This window comes from Lytechinus variegatus, chromosome 12 (genome assembly GCF_018143015.1).
Source record: "Lytechinus variegatus isolate NC3 chromosome 12, Lvar_3.0, whole genome shotgun sequence".
Classification (NCBI taxonomy): Eukaryota; Metazoa; Echinodermata; class Echinoidea; order Temnopleuroida; family Toxopneustidae; genus Lytechinus; species Lytechinus variegatus.
The window spans coordinates 24,168,852-24,181,091 of record NC_054751.1 but is presented as its reverse complement, the minus strand read 5'-3'; the positions used below and the strand labels follow the sequence as shown (position 1 = coordinate 24,181,091).

At 38.4% G+C, this 12,240-nt stretch overlaps 1 protein-coding gene across 4 annotated transcripts; it reads left to right on the top strand.

Moving 5' to 3' along the window:
* Nucleotides 1-3,379: 3,379 nt before the first annotated feature.
* LOC121424797 lies at nucleotides 3,380-12,192 on the top strand. Of its 4 annotated transcripts, none has more exons than XM_041620577.1 (9): nucleotides 3,380-3,465; nucleotides 5,691-5,903; nucleotides 6,763-6,922; nucleotides 7,074-7,204; nucleotides 7,585-7,778; nucleotides 8,887-8,952; nucleotides 10,337-10,461; nucleotides 11,012-11,220; nucleotides 11,819-12,192. In XM_041620577.1, the coding sequence occupies exons 2-9, from the start codon at nucleotides 5,747-5,749 to the stop codon at nucleotides 11,944-11,946; spliced, it is 1,170 nt and encodes a 389-aa protein (XP_041476511.1). In that variant the 5' UTR covers nucleotides 3,380-3,465; nucleotides 5,691-5,746; the 3' UTR covers nucleotides 11,947-12,192. The 4 variants fall into 4 exon arrangements, with proteins under 4 accessions (XP_041476511.1, XP_041476510.1, XP_041476508.1 ...); XM_041620576.1 differs by having other exon boundaries at nucleotides 3,381-3,465; nucleotides 10,331-10,461; nucleotides 11,822-12,192; XM_041620574.1 differs by having other exon boundaries at nucleotides 3,382-3,465; nucleotides 10,331-10,461.
* Nucleotides 12,193-12,240: the final 48 nt, after the last annotated feature.

Genomic DNA, 12,240 nt, shown 5'->3' with positions numbered 1-12,240 from the left:
GTAACTCTGCAGTTGGCAAGTTCATGAAGACAAGTCTACAACTTGGAGACTTGTCTACAAGTTTGCAGTTGGCAAAAAACTCAAAGATGTTCTAAGTTATGTTTACAAGCTTCTAATGACAGCACCAATAAGTGTTAGATCAACCATAGGAGACTGGCGACTGGACAACCTGCTACTCCTGAACTGTGAAAAGGAACTTACAGATACTGCCGACTTAAATCTCTTGCTAACAGCTTGGTCATCAAAACCAAGACGTTAAATATGATTTAGAATAACATACAAGATAAAGGTAACTTCAATAATTTCTGTAACATTTTTATTGACTGAAAGAGATACATGTTAGCAATAGCACTCGTGGAATGTCAGTAGTTGAGACATCTTGCACAGAGGGTCAATTAAAAATTAACAAATCTTTGATTTCAATATTATTAATTCATAGGGTTATATCAGTGGCTTAACTACGGGGGCCGTGGTATCGGCTGCCCCCCTCCAAAAAAAAAAAAACGGGAGAAAAAGAGGGAGAAAAATGAAGCGTAGTGGGAAAGAAGAAACTATTGTACATTATAATGTTATATTATATTATATAATTATGTTATGTTACATTACATATTTTCATAACTTTATGGAACATTATTTGCTCAGGGTCTATTTCATCGCATTGTCAGTTTAACGAGATATATAATCATGTTGGCACTAAGTCATTATGCACCAAATATATTTCATCGCAATTCGAGTTATTATTGTTTTATGTAGTGACATATGCTTCTACTTAAAGTGATTGCCCCATTTCAAGTTCTGCTTTAAAAAAAATCCTGTCCGTGTTTACGTTCGAATTAGTGGATTGATGAAATATGTCTGCTCTTCATGAATTCCTAAAGTCAGTCCTTAAAATGTCTCTTTTTTTAATCTAAATATCAAAAATTTTCAGCTCGCGCTAGCGCTCTCATGAATTGATTAGAGAAGTACGTATAGTCTTAGTAGATTCCTGCAAACAAGCCTAAGAATTCCCCTCTTCAGATACGAATTTCTTTTATCTTCAGCTCGCACTTTGCGCTAGTGAGATGTGTATGATAATCATGATTACTAATAATAATAACAATAATAATAATAAACAGTTCTTGCATAGCGCATATCACAATTATGAATAATGTCTCTATGCACTTCCAAAGGACTTGGATATTATTTGGATACTATGACTATGACTACAAAAAGCTCTTCATGTGTTTGGATGTGATTCTTACAAAATCAGCAATCACTTAGCACTCGCATTAGATGACTATGGTGAGCTATGTATACTCTTAATGGATTCTAAAAAAAAGAAATAGTCCTTAAAATGTCCCTGTTTAGGGTCAATATATACAAAATTTTCAGCTCGTACTTCGCACTCGCATTATTTCGTTATTGAAATAGATAAGGTCTTCGTAAATTCCTACAAACAAGATCTTAAAATGCTTTTCTTCAGGTATGAATTTCCTAAATTTTCAGCTCGCGCTCCGCGCTCAGAATATTTGATTAGTCAGATGCGTATTTTAATCATGATTACAATGACTACAAAAAGTGTTGTATGTTTTCTAAAAAAAATCAGCAAGCGCTCTGCACTCAAATTAGATGAGTAAGGTGAGATGTGTATTCTCATATTTGATTCCTAAAAAATAGTCCTTAAACTTTCTCTGTTTGGGATCAATAAATACAAATATTTCATCTCGCACTTCGCGCTCACATTGTTTGTTTAGTGAGACAGATACGTATTTTTATTTTTTAAGAATTTCTTATTATGTCCCTTTTTAGGCCTGAATATCAAAAATTTTAAGCTCGCGCTTCCCTCTCGCATCATTTCATCAGTGACAACATTACATATCCGTTTAATGGCACAGTCCATAAAATATCTCTATAAGGTCAATAAACCTATACGTGGCGCTTTGCGCGCTCACATAGTGACTCAAAATTTTTGCCGGTGCCCCCCCCCCCCACACCATGCCGTGACCCATGGTCCGCCACATTAGGTTAAATCATTATACTGCAAGTTAGCAACTACGGCACACTAGCCTTTCTATTTTGATCCGAAATGTTTATTTTTACAGTTCAATATTTTCCATATCTTTGTATAATTTACCTTAAATTATTCACCAAATGCAACTAATTCAATTCCAAAAATTCAAAATCTTTTTACATGTGATTATTGTAGGGGGGCACATCTCCCATCAGGCTCCCCCTGTGCTCGAATTGGCGCTGTCACACAATATTTAGTTGGCAAATTTAGCTGGTACACCCCCCCCCCAACAAAATGCTTCTGGCTACGGCCCTGGTTACATAATCTGCTTTGTTTAACTTTGGCGTCCCTAATCTTCCCATACATGTACATGTCATGACGCTAGTGAAGAGAGCGCAACGAAATGTAACTTCGCCATGAAAAGTATACATTTTTTTTTTTACATTTTATAACTTTTCTTTTTCCCTTATTTGGACATTTTCCAGGAGCTGTTACAACCTATCAGTTCTTGATGGAGTAAGATCCCAATACAAAATTAATAGGATTCTTTACACAGTTCTCAAGAATTCTGAAGGTTGCAAAAAGAACCTCAAATAGAGTTCCTTTATACCACGGTCACATTTGCTCTACGGCGAGTCGACAACAGCCGTTTTATTCATTTTGACTAAAACCATCTATATGTAGTTGGTACAAACAGATGTTAAAACGGCTGTTTTCGACTCGCCGTACGGCCGTCGTAGAAAAAATGTGACCAAGGTATTTCTTATGTATTCACATTTTATACATACCGTCTCGGCACCACGATAGCTCATAAAGCAACAAGCACGCGATCTTCTCCGAGACAAAGTAAGTGCATTCCAAGTATTGTAGCTCGTCGATTTGAAAACTGGTTGGAATTGACATACGTTGTCACAATATCCGATCATTTAACTGCAATCACAAGGACACTGTGCATTCTGTAGAAAAATAGCATGCATACAAGGGACACCTCGATACATTATCTTAAACCATAGCAAGGTCTATGCTTAAAATGGTCCATTATCCGACTCGAATAATCTTTATACATGCTAGGGTTTCTTTCGTCTGTCATCTTTGGAAGTGTTATAAAACGGATCAAGATGGTGAATTAAGATCAAGTTCTACCAAGGTTCGTAATCTTCTTTTACAATTACAATGTGCATTTGATTCATTTCATTATTAACGAGCTGGAGCTTATCCAGGGGTGTATGTAAGGGCACGCCCCCCGCCCCGGTGCATGCAAATTTGAATACAAACACTACCTTTGGTATAAGTCTCTCTTCTTGCGCCCCACCTTGAAGATAGGAATAAATATAGGTCTCTTTTAGTGAAGGTCTGTGAATAGTTCTATGCCCCCACCCCTAAAATTCTAGATCCACCCCTTTTAAGAGTAACTCAATCATTTGTTTGCTCCGTGCAGGATGCAACCTTGTCCAACTTGAACCAAAGGAAGAGAGGTTAGTTGAGCCGTTTCCTTAATTTTGGAAAACTAAAATTGTTATTATCACGTAAGTCCTATTCCTGTCTAATCACATTTCTTGTGGATGATGAGGAGAATTGCTCTTTGGGTATCATGATGTTGATTGTCATCTGAAGCTTGATGACGGTTTTTTTTTGAATGATGGTAATGTGATGGCAGCGGATTCTGATACATGTATGTTGATCTGTTTTCTTATTGGTATTAATTGCAAACCGATCAGGAGACACTACTATCTCCTGTGACAGTAATGGGCTTAATTTCGTCTAAGATGTAGGGTTAGGGTTGCAATAGGATTTTTTATGTTGGTTTACGGCATGGTATAGTCTTAAACCAGGGTTGGAGTTGGTCATTCGATGAGTATGTGGAATTTAGAGCGGAGCAATGACCAGTTGGGAGTCACCTCTTGGATAATTTTGGTCAAAATAATGACCTTTCATTTTCAAAGTAGGATATTATGTAAGCGTGCCTTATAAAGCAGGATGCTGAAATTGCGTAGACAAGGGTCTCGTAACACAAAGGTTTGCGATGAATCGTACGCTTGATTATTACGATTGACTGTACATTGTAGTCAATGGAATAAATCGTAGAAGAATATTCTACGATCATTGCTAAACTTTGTGTTACGGGTCTCAGGTGACTAGAATAGCACACCAATGGACAAGGCATTTGTTGCATTTCTACTTTGGATGCATTAGCATGTCGTTATAACAATGTACTTGGCCAACTGTGCAATACCAGTCGCCAGTGGACGCATTGTTGTTGTTTATGTGTGGATCTAATGAAAAACTTAATTCAAAAGGATATATGAATAATCAAGACATCAAAGTTGGTGCTAATCTCATTAAATATCAAAACCATCATGTCGCTTTAGTACAGACATGGACCTATAAAGAGATGGACATTCATCGCTCATTATGAATTCACTAACAGGTGACTGTTATTGTTCTTGGGAAAATGTCTGCATATTTAAATATATAGGCAAATTTGTCAACCATTTAAAATTCCATTTCCCAAGTTTCTGCATTATATTCCAGATATACGTGGCACATAACGTGTAGGTATAGATCGTGTATTTCTCAATGTTATTGAGGTCCTTATGTGCGCCCGGAAGTGTCCGGATTGAGTAATATCAAATTTTATATCACAGAAATCGTCTGCTTCTCAAGTTTGCTGCTCCAACTCTGAAGCATGTTGATTGAAAGGCACATGCTGAAAAAGGGTATCAGCCAACAAAACTATCATTAGATCAAAGAAATGCTCGCGTTAATCATCCATCTCTTCACATATGGCCATGGTACACGTACCTTCTTCTGATCATGCGCAGAACGGAACTCCGAACTGGCTGATTGTCGCCGGAGCAAATGTCATGGAACCGCTGATCAAGATGCATGTGCCGATAGACGCTTGTGTGGTCATGTCACTAGCGTACCTAAGGGGGGGGGGGGCAGTCTGCCCCCTGCCCCCTGACGAGTCACAACCCATGCAAAGGACGTATCCCTGCCCCCCCCCCCTGACAAGCATGAAACACCGTCCCCCCCCCCCCACGACGAGCTTGAATACTTTTTTTTTTGCTTGTCAAATTTTTTGGCGGACGGTTTTGCCCCCCCCCCCCCCGTGTGGAAAATCCTAGGTACGCCACGGGTATGGGATGCCTTGTGCCTTGTATATGGATAATACAGTGGGTGGTATGATCTGGAGGAAGGGACGGTAATCATGTACTGCATGGGGAAGATATCACTGACAGTCTTATATAGGTGCATTCCATTTAATTTCTTTGTCAGAATTGCATGATAAACACGTTTGTATCACCTCTAGAATGCGAACTTGGTAGACATGTAGGCATACATAAGGCCGACGCGGGAAATAGGCAGGCATGGAGCAACCCCTAAGATAGGCCTAGTGAGAAAAACAAATTGAAGGGGGGGGGGTGGGAGGAAGAAAAAACACAGTCATATGAAAAGATAGTTAGAATCTCAGTCGTTTGTAACAATCAGCAAAACATCACGTCTTATGATCACAATGTCCAAACTACTTCTGATTGTCATGATATCATGCCGGATATCATGACGTTAAACTGAATGTGCACGGCGGGGTTGTTTGACTTTCGCATTACACCCCACGCGAGATTTGCTCTACCAACTGTAGCTATTGGGGAAGGGGCAGACTATTTCCATAACTTTTTTTTTGCTTGTCATAAAATAGTTCCCCCCTGACGATCGAGTTTTCCGGCCGGGTACCCCACTGACTTCTCCTCGAACATGAACGAGAGTCGACAGATCTTGGATGAGACCCGATCAGCGGTAAACCTGTTGGATGCGGCCCAATCTGCGGTAGACCTTCTAACCAGAGTACTCGGAACGGATGAGAGGAATCTTGGCCATGGCTCTCTCACTGAACAACACCGTGTCGCAACTGGTATGTTCCGTTTTTCCGTGACTTACGATAATGTTCAGATTTCACTATCACTGTTTTTGTAACCACTCCCCCCAAAAAAAATAAGAAGAAGAAGAAGAAAAATAAAGAATAAATAAAAAATAAAAATAAAATAAATAAATAAGTATGATAGATAAACAAAATAAATAAATAAAATTTCAATTTATGATTAACAATGAATGATCCAATTAAGAAATCTTAGGGCCGTTGAAAAAAAAGTCGTTGACTTTAAGAACGAATGGTGATCCTTTCTTACTCGCCGGCGCTAAATCGTCAACAGTGAACAATTGGTGTTTATCATTTACCACAAACAGCTTTATGAAACGCTCCTATCCAGATTTAAAATATCTTGAACAAGATGGGAAGATTGTGAATTGTCGATGAATCCGATACATTGTGAATTGACAAACAGAAAGACAATTCTCCAAATTTGATCATTTTGATATTTTGGTAGCAGACTAATCGGCAATACCTATAGCTTATGGAAGGGACTTATATTACTCGATTCATTTTTATTTTGCCAAGAAAGTGAAATAAATAAGCATGATACAAAATAAACATAGCTAGCTTAAACAGTGTGAAATGTATCTATCTATCCGATTTGTATGTATGTACGTATGTATGTGTGTATATGTGGGTGTGTGGTGTATGTATCTGTCTCTATCTATCTATCTATCTCAACCTATTAAGCTAGCTAGCAATCAAATCAAATTGTATATTTATCTATCTATCAATCCATCCATCCTCATATCGTCATTTTGTCTTAATATATCTCCGTAATTCTCACCCACTCTTTCTTGATGTCTCCCCTTCATCTATCGCTCCATCCCTCATCATCAAGATGGAGAGATTCTAAGGAATCCATCCAGAGGAAGATCTGAAGACTGGAAGCCACATCTATCAGATGGTCGACGTTCATTGAGGGGATCGTCACCTTTCCAAGCCAATGATGATTCCTATTACTATCCCAAGAGTTCATCTTCTTCAAGTATACTACCCAGGTACCTGAGTGAAATCAAAAACACTTTTTACTTTTATTTTTTATTATTGTTTTTTTAACATTTATAGTTATGAATGATTATGGTTCTTATTTTTCCAAGAAAAAGAATGTCATCAGGGGTAACAACCAAAGTGGCTTGATATTTATTTCAGAGCGAAATCGGTTACCATAGCAACCGATGAGAGAGAAAAGACTGGGGTTGTCACCAATTCACCGAAAAGGAACGAGTTCCAATATAGGCCGAGATTCCACCAGACAGTCAGCCCAAAGATCCCATCACAAGGTAATTAGTTGGTTGGTTTAAGTTTGTGTACCAGTTAGGGAGAGGGGGTGGGGGGCATTTCGTCAGCCTCCCTGCCTCATGTGGAAGAGGTAATAGCTCCCTAGTTTATAACATAAAAGAAATGAATTTAATTATCTTAATCATCTGCTTGTATACCAACCATCATCAACCATGACTATGAATAATTGAAAGCGTTTCTCTTCACAAAGACTGACAGCTATAGCGTCCCCCCCACCTCCAATTAAACAAAATGCCTTAAAATTTACATGGATGAGCATGCTAAATCGTTGAGATTACTCGAGTCTGGAGGAGTCCTAAATGTTGTGATCATATACATATATCAACCAACCAATTTTATATATTTTTTGTGTCATGATTAGTTGCTAAGGTAACCCCACAGCAGTTGACTGCGTCTGCATCTGAGGAGCGTGACGTCACCATGGACTATTCCAGTCGAGGTAGTGCTGGTGGCGGCGGTCCTGAAAGCTTAGCCGAGGGATGGGATCGCGGCTTTAATGAATTTATTATCGAGCAGGCCCAAGCCAGCAGTATACTCGTAATGGAAAATGCAAAGGTATATAACAGATGAAAAAGGGGCAACCATAGCTTTTTATTTTAAGTTTTGTGATAGGGTTGTGAATTGCATCCAACATGGAGAGTTTAGACACTGACCATTATGGAATGATTAATCAGGCCCTATCCGGGCCCCATCGTATGATGTATATTGATAATAATGATAATAATAAGGGTTATTTATATATGCACTATTATACACAAAAGTATCACAGTGCTTACAATATTAGTGTCCAGCAAAGAATATAATATAGAGATAAGTAACAAAAACATGTATGTAATTGTGTACATTAAAATTGAATCACCTATTTGTATTCTCAGCTGCGGCATGGTGGCCTCTTGCTTGCTTGCTGCTCCGTTCACCAACACTTTAAGGGACTAGCCCGGTCAGCCCATCATTCACAGAAGCTCTAGTACAGCACTTTAGGCCACCAGGTCCGAGCAGTGGGAGGGACGGGGGGGGGGGTAATGTTAGTGACTGATCAGAATGTTAAAAACTAGGGGGCCTAAAATCAAGAGTCCTCTTTCGAAACGTTTCAGATGTATACTACCCCACCCCCATTTCCTCATGTGAATAGGGATCATATTGCATATTTTTTTTACATATTGTAAAATTGAGTAGTAAAACTATGGAATTGTGAACAATTTGAAAAAAAATAAATGAATAAAAGGATATCCATTAGGGCACTATGGTGACATGACATTTGCCACGAAGTTTGTTCTGGCTACAATTGCTCCGGGCTTTATTTTGTCTAAAGATACAGGTTTAGGGTTAGGGTTGCAGTAAGGGGGGGGTGTTAGGTTTAGGATAGGGGACAGTGTCAAATCCAGGCAGTTGGTCATTCCATTAATGCGTAGAACTTGCTGCGGAATAATTGCCGCCGCCGGAGCAAAAGTCACTGAACCGGCAGTAGAGCTAACCATTATTGTCAAGTCATAAACGCATCCAAACACCTAAATTTGTTTCCGAATTTAAAAAAAGAGCAACTGAGTTAATAGTTTTGCAGAATGACTTTTTAAACGTCATGTTTCTAAATATTATTCCTAAACATATTTTTTTCTTTGAAAATGATGTTTCTTCTTTTCTCGATCTCTCATCCTGACCGAAGCTGCGAGAGGAACTGCATGAAGCCAAGGCCGAAGTTACCTCACTGACTAAGGAACTCTCCAAGAAGGTGGGTGAAAATTAGAAAATCAGTTTGTTCAAAATCCATTTACAACTTTTTAAAACAAGTGAAGAATTTGATTTATTGTACTTTGTGAGCAAAAAAAGAAACCCAACTTGATACCTCACAAATCCCCAATTAAATGGAAGAATAATACATTATAGCCGGAAAGAGTATCTTCTCCAAAATGATTTGAAAACATATTTATTGATGTGGTATGCCTTTACGCTTGGATAAATAGAAGGTATTTTATGCAGAGATGTAAATTTTGACGCCAAAGTGAGGCACAACATCAATTAATGAATCCATGCAGGTCTCCGTAACACAAAGATCACCGATCAATCGCTAAATGAACTGACCTATCAATATCAATGTTACACGCGCATTAGGTTTAAAATACTGACCAGGGACCAATTAATGCGATTCTTTCATATTTGCAATTCATCGCAAACCTTTGTGTTACGGAGCCCATATCGATGCCATAATCCTCCAAGGGGGATTAATACTCATTGCAAATTCAAGATATCATTATTCAAGCGTTATACCACATAGTATCAAATTATTGGAGAGATGATACTAAATCACGCCATATATGATTATTACGTATTCATTTTTTTCCTTACATTGGGGATTTGTGAGGTGTCAATTTTTTCACTCGCACTGTATAATTTGAAATTGAAAGTAACAGATAAACCGAAACAAATAGTGAGAAACAGATCAGGCCATGGGGGTGGGGGTTCCTTTTGCAGGTTTTTGAGCGATGAATTTGCGTTTGTTACATCACTTTTTTCAGAAATTAAGATGTATCTGTTTGAAGTGAAAAAAAAAGATAAGCTAATTTAATGCGTTATACGTGGATGAAACAAACAAAAATGAAATAAAGTGGGGATATCGTGTCAATAAAAGATATTCTAGAGATTGTTAGATAAACATTTTAATCTTGCAACTCAGTAGCGTAATGAGCAAAAAAATTGAGGGGGCTAGATATGGCGTATCGCACAAAATTTATAAAAAGTTACGAGTGAAGCGAGCGAGAAAGAAAATCCATATTTTTATGACAAAATTTTTGATAGACTTGAATGTAGTTTTCAAAATACATATTTCACCTGATGTTCTTTCCCTTTCTTTCCTTTTCTCTTTTTTTTCTTGGTCGTGAAAAATTGGGAGGGGGGTCAAGAGCCCCCCCCCCCTCATTGCAACTCTTACAATTTTGTCACGTTTTCAGGGAGTTGCTAGATAGCGCCTGTTTTAGTACATTACTCGCAGACATTGGGAAATAGACTGAAAAAAACTTATTTTTATCAAAATTAGTTGAACAATGCTGGGGAAAATATTAATCTTTTTTTTTGTGTGTGTGTGTGTGTGCGCGCGCGCGTTCATTGGTTAGTCGCAGGTAGATAAGAAGGAAAGCGAGGTACAGACTATCATCTGTGGTCATGTCATCGGTGATCATTTATATCTCAACCACGAATTCAACGGCCAACTCGCATCAGATGACGAAGAGGACACAGATTTCATGTAAGCTTTTACCTTTCATCTTCTACTTTTTCTTCTTCTGCTACTTTTCCCTTTCCTTTTGTAAGTTCTTCTTCTCCTTCTTTTCCTTTTTTCTTCTTTTTTCTCCTTTCTTTTCTCCTCCTCCTACCCTTTTTCCTCCTTTTTTTGTTTCGTCTGTGTGCTTGTTTGTTGTTTTTTTTTGTTCAAGTTGATATAGCCCAGAAGGAGAAAGGGGTGTCTAAAAAGCCAATGAGACATGATATGGTTTTAGACATTAGGCGATTTACTTTATTCCAACGATATTTCAAGACTGTGGTTGTTCATCACTCGAAGGAGAAATGCGATATTATTTTCTCCCCATTCACACCAAACCACATACCCTTCAAACAGAAGGTGTGTAATTATAAAAAAAAAGTTGAACAACATACGTTATGATTAAATGCTTTCAATAAGAATGACGCACGTTTGTAGTTGTAAATCATAGAGTTGTATACGTATTTAACTCTACATGTATATTGTAAATAACCAACGTTTAATCGTAAGCTCAAGACCCCTCTTTCTGTTTTTAAAGGACCTACAGTACTTCATCCCCGGACCGACATTACGCCTTGCAAGCGAGTATGTCAGACGATCTCGTTGATGGAGCTGGTGGCGCCAACGTGTATTTCTACACCCCTGGTTCACAAATATCAACTCCCGGGAATCGAACATCTACTGTGTCGTCATCGGGAGGTGGTCTTATCAGGAGGAAGCTAGAACTACCAAAGTCACTCAAGAAAGGTGAAGTATTCAGGAGCACTTAACTCATGTTCGATCTTAAATGGAACTTTTTTTATTTACACTGTATTGTTTATTCAGGTGTGGCGGCACTCCCTGTAGGGTATTTGGATGGGGGGGGGGGGGCTACAAGACGACCTATAAAAGTGACATTTTTTCTGAATTAATAGTAAATTATAGAGGTAATATAGACTTTCATGACCTACAACTTTCCTTTTTATACTCTTCTTTTTTCCTCCCTTTTCTCACATTTTCTTCATCTTTCTTTTTTTTTCTTCCTTGTTTTCTTCACATTGAAAATTCAAAGGAGGCACTGTCTCCCATTTACCCCCCCCCCCCCGTTCTGCCATCCATCTCTACTTTTCTCTATCTCTCTAATGCTCCGTCTGCATCCCCCTTGTCCCTCTCACCCTTCCATTTATCTCTCTCCTGTCTGCATCTCTATCACCAGTGAATGAATTAATACATAGATGAATGAGGAAACGAATCGGTGAACGAATGATTGAATGGATAAGTGAATGGATGCCATGGGGAAATGAATGAATGGATTAATAAATCCTCATATTCATCTCGATTTCTCTCTGCTTTTTCCTGTCCACAGGAAGAGGCAACCTAGGTACCATCAGCTACGAGCTGTTAGCATCTCAGGATAGTTCTACCGGCTCTCAGGGATGTTGTCCCTTTGCCTGCTTTGGTCATCTCGGCGGAAGAAAGCACCCACAAAAATAAATCATCTTTGACGTAACCGTTTTCACCCATTGTGAATCCTTTAAATGAATGCACTCTAAATAGAAACCCAATCAGAATTAAATGATGTATGAGTTTTGTGTATGTAGTACATGCTTTGGGATGTTTTTTTTTTTTGGGGGGGGGGTTGAGTCAATCAAAAGCACAGAATAAAGAAAGTCTTCATTCAAACTTGGTTGAGATAAATGGTTCATAAAATATGCCAAACTTTGTATTTTAATGACTTTAGAAAATGGCTAAATAAAGGCAATAAAAAAAAACGAATTGATCAGTTGT